The sequence below is a fragment of the Microcaecilia unicolor genome, chromosome 11 (genome assembly GCF_901765095.1).
Source record: "Microcaecilia unicolor chromosome 11, aMicUni1.1, whole genome shotgun sequence".
Lineage (NCBI taxonomy): Eukaryota > Metazoa > Chordata > Amphibia > Gymnophiona > Siphonopidae > Microcaecilia > Microcaecilia unicolor.
Window position 1 is genome coordinate 59,576,921 of NC_044041.1, and position 8,805 is coordinate 59,585,725.

The following is an 8,805-nucleotide window of genomic DNA, read 5'->3' on the forward strand; positions in this document are numbered from 1 at the left end:
TAATATATTCTTTAAGATGTCCGTGCAACAAGATTTACGTAGGACAGACATCTCAGATGTTAACTACACGGTTAATTGAGCACAGAAGTGCGATACACATTGAAAAGATTGGTTCGCCACTGGTCATGCATTGCAAACAAAAACTTCATGAATTTAAAGATTTTAAATGTGTTATTCTGCAAATTGTTCGGAAGTCTCCGAGAGGAGGAGATCTCCGACGTCTGTTGCTACAACTTGAGCAGAAGTGGATCTATCGTTTGCATTCTCTTGGAGCGTCTTAAGAAGTGTGTCTGAAGTCTTCTAACGTTAAAGATAAGTGCTTATTTTGCATTAAGTTCCAATATCTTATGAAGTAACAATTGGATGGAACTGTTAAATTTGTCACTACAGTGGAACTATTAAATTTGTCACTACAGTCATTTTCTTAAATCTGTTAGTGAGCAATGATTAATATGCTTTCTTGGAGGTTTTTTTTAGAGCCAATGATGAACAGAGGATCAGTTTAAGATCCGTTTCAGCTCCAATAGACGGACACATTGTCTAGGAGCTCTGTGAGGCTCTTTTTTCTTCCCGATTATAATTCCATAATTGTATACTGATTTTTTGTATCATTCTAGTGAAAGGAAAATGTAGTATTTTGTTACCACTAATAAGTTAAACAATTAACTGGCTTTTTTGAAAGGCTTATATATACATTACTAGGAAAAAGAACATATACTTATTTATTCAATATCACAATTTCTCATGTACAGCCACAAAACAACCGTTTAGGGTGGATAGTGTTCACACTGAGCTCCTTTTATTAACAACCAGGTAGAAGAGATAAGAGTTTTCAGTTCTGGCACAATATAAGTCATCACAGGACAAAATATAAGAGAGCCAATGGACTGCATTAGGGGCTTACAGCCCATTTCGTTATCTTTAAACAAAAGAGGCAAGTAAACAAAATATTTATTTTTATTTTGACTTATTCTCTCTGAAACATGCTCAAAACAGGACAATCCATTTCTGTATCTAAAATGTAAACTTCTACAAAATAGATGAAGTGAAGATGTGATTCCATGTAACCCAATGAGAGTTTAATTTTACTTCCATTTAATTTCAATATATTCCATCTTTATAACACCAGGCTTCCCAAGACAGATTAGGACAGATCAGATGAACCCATTAGGAAACAGGATATCCTCATTGAATCTGGCCATCTGTATTGTATAGAACAGTGTAGAAAAATGAGCACAAAATACAGAGTTTATAACTGCTATTTCTACCAGCTACAATAATTTTATAAGCTGTTTTAGTGATATTCAATTTTTATTTCATGATACTTGCACATGGGAAGATTTCAAATACATTAAAAAGTTGTCAAATAAGTAAAACAAAAAAAAAAAAAACAAAAACACATCTTTTGATCTCCACTTTTTAAAGCACTGCCTATCCAACTTGAACTGCTTTTGACTTTTTACAGATGGACCAGCATAGGCAGTCCCTTACTTCTAATAATCTTTTGCTATTGTTTTGGGTGAGCGAAAATGGTGGCAATCTCTGCCTGCTGACTTCAGCCTATATAATGGGCTAGATAGGCTCATACCGTCTCCTGTTCTCAATCTAACCTCATTTTTTTGTACCCTTGGCCGGCAGCCCAGCAAAAGTCACGGGGAGGAAGCGGATGTGACCGTCTTTTTAAGAGCCTGCCTGCCCGATCATCACACGTGCTGCGGCGGGAGTTAGACGAATCACGGGCTCCATCTTTAAGCTGCAAACAAGAGGAAGACGAAATGCCTATTTTCAGCGTGTACACCAATGTCAGCAAGGATGCAGTGCCAGAGACACTGCTAGCAGAATTCACCCAGCAGCTGGCCAAAGCCACTGGAAAACCTGCTCAGGTGGGACGGTGGGAGCGCCGATGCATGGTGGTGTTGCCAGTGATTTAGCAGCACCCAGACAGGGATGGGTAGTTAGGGCGATCCCCTTAGGTACCAGTACCACCACCTCGCCCCTTGAGTCCAAGCACGCGCACTGAAAAAGTGTTTGGTGGTGCACATAGACCGAAGGGTGTTGTTGGGTCTTTTCAATAGTTAGGTTCGGTTCAGGCTGTTTGGAAGACTGCATTCTTATTCCCTAGTGCTGATCACAGCAGGGTTTGGTAAAAAGCCGTACCTAACCATATTTCATTTCCTGGCAGTATGTAGCGGTGCACATCCTACCCGATCAGCTGATGTCCTTTGGGGGAAGCTCGGATCCGTGTGCCCTCTGTAGTCTTCACAGCATTGGCAAGATAGGTGGCCCGCAGAACAAGACCTATTCCAAACTCATATCGGACCTGCTTAAAAAAACCCTGCACATACCTGCAGATAGGTACGTATAGTTGCAGTTACACAGTAAGGGTGGGATAGGGTACTATTAAGGTGCACAAACGGGATTCTGGTCAATACTGGAATAGCAAGGGGAGAGTGCTGTGGAATAGGTGCATTGGAAGAGATGTATCTGGGGGTCTCAGCCCTGAAATAAGTGGGTGTCAGAGTAGGTGTGAGGTGAATTGGCAAAACTATGTATGGGAGTTCAGGCTGGAAATACCAGGGGATGTAGCAGGGCAAGAGTGAGACACAGTTGCAGAAGAGTAGGTGTGTGTATGGGGGAGGGGGGATGTATCGGTATTGGAATAACAGAAAGGGCTGAGATACATTGCAAGAGCAATGTATGGGAGTACTAAAACATTAGGAGTGACTGAGGTACATTGGTAAGGCTGGGTTTAGGGGTCTAAGTGCGGGTATTGCAGATGTGGTACAGGGCAGGACTGGGGTCGATTAATAGAACAGTGTGTGGAGATTTCTATTTTGTGCCCCCCACCCAAACAAGGATGGGAAAATCATAAGTTCCTAAAACCTTGATTCCTGGTCGTTGTCATGGCCCCACTTCCAGGCTGTAGAGAACAGCAGCTTCTGCCCTGCCCTAGAGTGTAGTAAATGAAGTTAGCAAAGAGAGCAGGGAGCAAGAATAGAAGCAAAGCAAATAACCAAAGATCACGCACTTCCTCCAAGAATAAGTTTTTTGTTTTTTTTTTAAAGTAAATTAGAGGGAGAAAAAGCTTCTTAAGAACATTTTTCTATCTAGATCCCAGTTAAACCTTATTTTACTGTTAAAACTGGGTTTTGTGGTCTCATTTACTATGCTTATAACAAATCTGTCATATTTCTAAGTGGGTTAACAAACATTAATAATACATACGACCATAACACAATAGTAGCAACAGTTAAAACGGCATAAAACACATGCCTGACTAGATTAATTTTTGGTGTTTTCCAAAAAAGATAAAAAGTTCTGTTTACAACATATTTCTAGTGAAAGAGCATACCACAGAGAAAACAGGTCAGTGTTGAATTCCTATGAGCAAAAGACAAGTTAGCAAATAATTCATATTAACTAGATTTCAAAATCCAAGACTATATTTATAGTGCTGCAATCAAGAAGACAGCTTCTGAAATTCTGAGTAACTCATTTACCGGGAGCTTCTCATTACCAAATGAGGTAAAAGGTGCAGCTGATAAGGACTCTGTGAACTGTACTGCCCAGAGAGGGACTTGACAGATAAAACAAGACTTCAGAAAGGAAACTGAAAGATAATTCTGTTATCCAGGCCAACTGTGATCTCTCTCACCTTTCAAATCAACAGACTTGTGTGCTGGAACACTTTTAATGATAAAATTCTGGCAAAAGTAAGGGCTGTGAAAATGAGTTATTCATTGGAAAGCTTGATGTTGAAGTGTACAGGTAGGCAGATGGGGAAAAGACTTGTCTTGGAATGTTCTGCAAAGGGAGTTAGATGTTCTGGCACCTTCATAACAAGCTTGGGAGCTCTCACTCTGAAACAAGTGCTAGGTTTAAAGAGACAAGCTAGATGTTTTATGTAATTCACCGAAGAAAAACTGCAGAATGTGCCACTGGTATGTTTGATGTTGATGTAGAAATCTTTTCAATAAAAAGGAGATTTAAAATATAGAGACAGCTACAAAACAACGCTGAATCATTAAGGCTCTGAAAGTCATTAAATACAACTGTGGCAATAAGACATAGATTCTACAAAGGGTGCCAGAAATATGGGTTCTAAGTGCCAATTCTGTAACAGCAATTACTCCTTAAGCCAGAAATTTTGCACTTGGGGGGTGTCTTCTTTTTAAGGTACCCCTGCAAGTGCATAATAAGGCTGGGGGGGAAGAAATATGTATTTACTGAACCTGAACATCTGTCAGCATTAGTAGCCTCAGTTAAAATGGAGAATGCTTTAAAGAATAATGTATAATTTCTTAGCAGAGAATGATTTACCTGGCAACTTTTTTCCTATATTATTTCTCCCCTTAGATTACCTGATATCTTGGATCTCCCATTATGGACTTGAGTGTCGTATAAATTTGAAAGTGTATAGATTTATATGCTTGTTTTTGAGAAATATTTTCCTTTTACAATAGTTCCTACTTATACGATACTTTCCTAAGCAAGATGTTTCTTGTAAATATTGTTTAAATGAATAAAAGAATAAATAAAAAAAAAAAAAAAAAAAAAAAAAATTGCTGTTATAGGGCATAAATTGGCATGTGCATGTCTAACCTTAGGAGCGAGCACTTACGTTATGTAAAATGCTGGCACCTGAAGTTTCAGTTGTGCACATGATAGAATTCTGTAATTTCTGTGCACACTCCTGTTGTAGTTGTGCACTTCAGCATTCAGGCACTGTTTACAGAATAGTGTCTAATACTCAGATGATCAAAAGCAAACGCAGGCGCTAGAGGGCAGTAGCGCCTGTGTTCGCTCCCGTCCAATGACCAGAGCTGGCCAGCTCTGAACAGAATGAGCATGCAAATGCATGCTAAACAGGGCATTATCTATTCCTCCCCAATGCTCAGAGGGCAGCACACCAAACAATGATAATGCTCCTGTGGCAAAACCTACACCAGCTCAGAGCAGGCTTTGGGGTTTGCAGAGCATTGGGGAGAATGGAGAGCCCTGTCCAGCATTCATCTGCATGCTAGCAGGCCTTCCCATCCCACCCTGGACAGATGATGACACCCCCCTGGTGGTCTAATGCTGATCTGTCGGAGAGCACTAGACCAGTGTTTCCCAAGTCCGGTCCTGGAGTACTCCTTGCCAGTCGGGTTTTCAGGATATCCACTGAAAACCTGACTGGCAAGGGGTACTCCAGGCCCAGACTTGGGAAACACTGCGCTAGACCACCATGAGAATGTGGGGGTTGCTGTGTTGGGGGGGGGGGGGGGGGTCAGGGAGCGCTAGAACACCAGTGGGGTGTCAAGGGCCGTGTTGGGGGGGGGGGGGGGAGTACTAGACCACCAGGTGTTGGGCCCTGTGTCGAGGTGGGATGGGAGGCCTCCAGCCCTGTTTGACAGGTCCGGGCCTCTTTTTTTTTTTTTTTTTTTTGACAGCCTGGTCTTCTGCGGGAGGATTGTTTCTTGGGCGCATGCCCAGGCACAATCCTTCCGCAGAAGTACCCCTATATCAGAGCCAGTAGCGTACCTAAATTTGTATGTTATTAGCTGATCATAGGGACGGTAATGCCCCACACTGTTCCATTTCTAATTTTAGAGCACTGTTTGGAACAGCGTGGGGCATCTGATCATCTGCCTGTTAGTGCAGTTGCATACATAACTACAAATTAGCACTAATGTGTAGTTGTGTGCAATTAACACCACTTAAGGGCTATTATTGGTATTTAATTGTTAAATTAGGTACCTAAGTGGCACTATTGTATAGATTGCATGCCCAAATATGCACAGTAGTCAGAAATTTGGATGCCCAGCTTTATAGAATCTGGGGATTAATGTCTTGGTTCAATTGTGTTACTCAGAGTGGAAGAATTTCATCTGGGCAGACTGGCCCAGTCTTGTCTTGTCTTGTCATTCATTCACTGTATTTGAAGGCAAAATAACCAATGTTTGTTTTGCAGGATCTATGTTAATTACATTGATATGGATGCTGCTAATGTAGGCTGGAATGGCTCAACCTTTGCATAGAAAAGCTCTCCAACTCTGCGTGGACCTTCTTTCCTTCTGGACTAGGAGAGGCTGGATGCATACCTGTCCCTCTGTGCTGGCTTTGCACTGTTTTTACTGCAGTACCTATTGCAAACAATAAACCTTAGAAATAAGTGTTGTCTGTCTGTGGTGTGGAACTTTGTTTAGAAAGACGCCTAGTGGCCTCACTTAGTGAGCCTCGTGACATGTCTGGGAAGGGACCACACTTGGTCATGTGTGGCAATAGCTTGGTATCATTGTCATCAGAGCCATTGTGAAAAGTCTCTGGATTGGGTAAAAAAGCAACTCAAAAGTTGCTATGTAGTGGCACCAGCCTAACTGCAAATATTTGAGTACTGGTTACCCTAAGATTGATTTGGAAGATAGAGTATTTTGCATACAAAAGTTCTCATTCTCCAAAACAAGCTCTGTCTCTCCCTAAAGTGCACACACTCGTTTACTGTTGCTTTTTCTGTCTGGCAGATACATGCTTTCTCTCGGCTGTCAGACAAGCAAATGCACTTTGCTTTTCTTGCTCCGAGATGAATGTTTGCATGCATACACTTGTTTGAAAGCACTCTTTTTATAAAAGTGGTAGGGTAGCCGTGTTAGTCCACTTCTAAAGGTAATAAATAGAAATAACTCAAAACAAAGAAAAGAAAATAAGATGATACCTTTTTTTTTTATTGGACTAACAATACATGTTTTGATGAGCTTTCAGATCGGAAATTCAGAATTTCTGAGCTGAAGGGTTACCTTCGAAAGCTCATCAAGTGAGCTTACTTTCTTTTTTTTGTTTTATTTGTGTTTATTACTTTTATAAAAGGAAAACCTAAGAGAACAAAAGCCAAATGTTCCTCTCAGTAGAAAAAAATCTGAGCACACCTTCCTGATTCTGATGGCTGATTGATTCTCAGGAGCTAAGTGAGCCCTGAGGGCTGAGAATTTAGTAGCTGTGTTACACATTTCAAAGGCACCTGTGAGGAGGGAGAGCTTCTTTCACATTTAGAACCAACTACTGTAATTAATACTGTTCTTAGGTGGGTTACAAAAAAAAAAAAAAAACATACATAACAAGAGAAGCCCTACTTTCATCTATATGTATCTTAATGGTTATCTGGGTCTCGCTCTATCTCTGTGCCTATGGAGCATAGGTTCTGAATAAGAGCTGCCCATACCCCAAGGAGTATGCAAGACCTCTGCAGGGTGTACATGGCAAGCAGTAGACTCTACTGGGTATTGAGAACTGATGCAGTAAAGGACCTTTCTAGTTTCTTTCTGCTGCTGCTGTACCACTACTGCTCCAAACCAGCAGCAGCAAAACAACATACAGCAGTTATGCAGCTGCAGTCTTCATGTGCGTGCTGTCAGTTCCACTGGTCCCCTGCCCCAGAACAGGAAGCTGACATCAAAGGGGACGATAGGCATAGGAGCCAACTTTTCAAAATTATTGGGAGTGTTAAGCCCAATGGAAATAACCCCTTCCTGGACTTTTTTCAATAATGGGGGTGCTCAAGCCACCACAGAGCTGGCTCCTTCTACCTTCTAAGGCCCAGTGTACTTATAGAACTGTCTTTTCATAGATGGGATAAGGTTGTTGCAGAGTTTTGTGTTATTTTGCAAAGTGTCTGGCCCTATTGAAAACAGGCTTTGGAACAAGCCCTTGTCACCCAAACTTTAAAATGCTCAGGGGATTAATGTCACTTAATCCTCCATTGCCCCTGGTACAAAAAAATATGTACCTGAATATATGTAAACCGCTTTGAATGTAGTTGCAAAAACCTCAGAAAGGCGGTATATCAAGTCCCATTTCCCCTTCCCTTTCTCCACATCCTGTAGAGTCACCACACAAACAAAATCCCATCTGTTTTAAACAAAGTGGCAGTGGAAGGAGCGTGTGCTGTTGAGTATTTTTTTTGTATGGTGTTTTATAAGGGGGATAGCTCTATTAATGGGAAATATGGAGTTTATGATGCAGAACTAGAAGTGCTGGGTTTATATTAAGATTCTGACCAATCCTGACTTCACTTCCACAATTATAATGGCGGTTTAATGGGTAGTTGAAATGATGGGGGGGGGGGGGGGTTCTTTATGTGGAGGCAGCCATGGTGTGTTATATTGCTAATTTAAAAGTGGGAGGAAAGAGGAGTATGATGTGCAGAAATGTCCCTTTGGCTTGCCACGCCCATACTTAGTTTGCGCCCCTATTGCTATCCCAAATATTTCTGTCTAGAGGCATGATTGTGGAACGTACTATGTGCAGAGAACATGCAGGTGTTGTGCCTAGATTATTTCTCATGTGTTATATCTCCCTGATCTAAAAAAAATAGTGCATTTGTACACAGATCACAGTTGTGCCTTCAGAGTAGCTGGATTGTGTCTTATGGACTGTGAGGATCTTGTAGCCTCATTTTCCATCCAAAATGTCAGGGACTCCTAAGTGAACAGCTTTGTGGTTCAGCTACACCAGACCCTGATTTTAGAAACATTGAAACATGACGGCAGATAAAGGCCATATGGCCCATCCAGTCTGCCCATCCTCTGTAACCCCTACTCTTCCTTTTCCTAAGCGATCCCACATGCTTATCCCATGCCTTTTTAAATTCTGACACAGTCCTTGACTCCACAACCTCCACCGGGAGGCCATTCCATGCCTCCACCGCCCTTTCCTTTAAAAAATACTTTCTTAGAGTACTCCTAAGCCTATTCCCTCTTAACTTCATCGTATGCCCCCCTGTTCCAGAGCTCTCCTTCAGTTGAAAAAGGCTCACTTCCTATAAATGAA

General features: G+C 41.5%; 1 protein-coding gene across 1 annotated transcript; it reads left to right on the plus strand.

The window, feature by feature from the left end:
* Positions 1-1,676: 1,676 nt before the first annotated feature.
* On the plus strand, positions 1,677-6,159 carry MIF (macrophage migration inhibitory factor). Its single transcript, XM_030218755.1, has 3 exons — positions 1,677-1,883; positions 2,183-2,355; positions 5,954-6,159. The coding sequence occupies exons 1-3, from the start codon at positions 1,776-1,778 to the stop codon at positions 6,018-6,020; spliced, it is 348 nt and encodes a 115-aa protein (XP_030074615.1). The 5' UTR covers positions 1,677-1,775; the 3' UTR covers positions 6,021-6,159.
* The last annotated feature ends 2,646 nt before the right edge of the window (positions 6,160-8,805 follow it).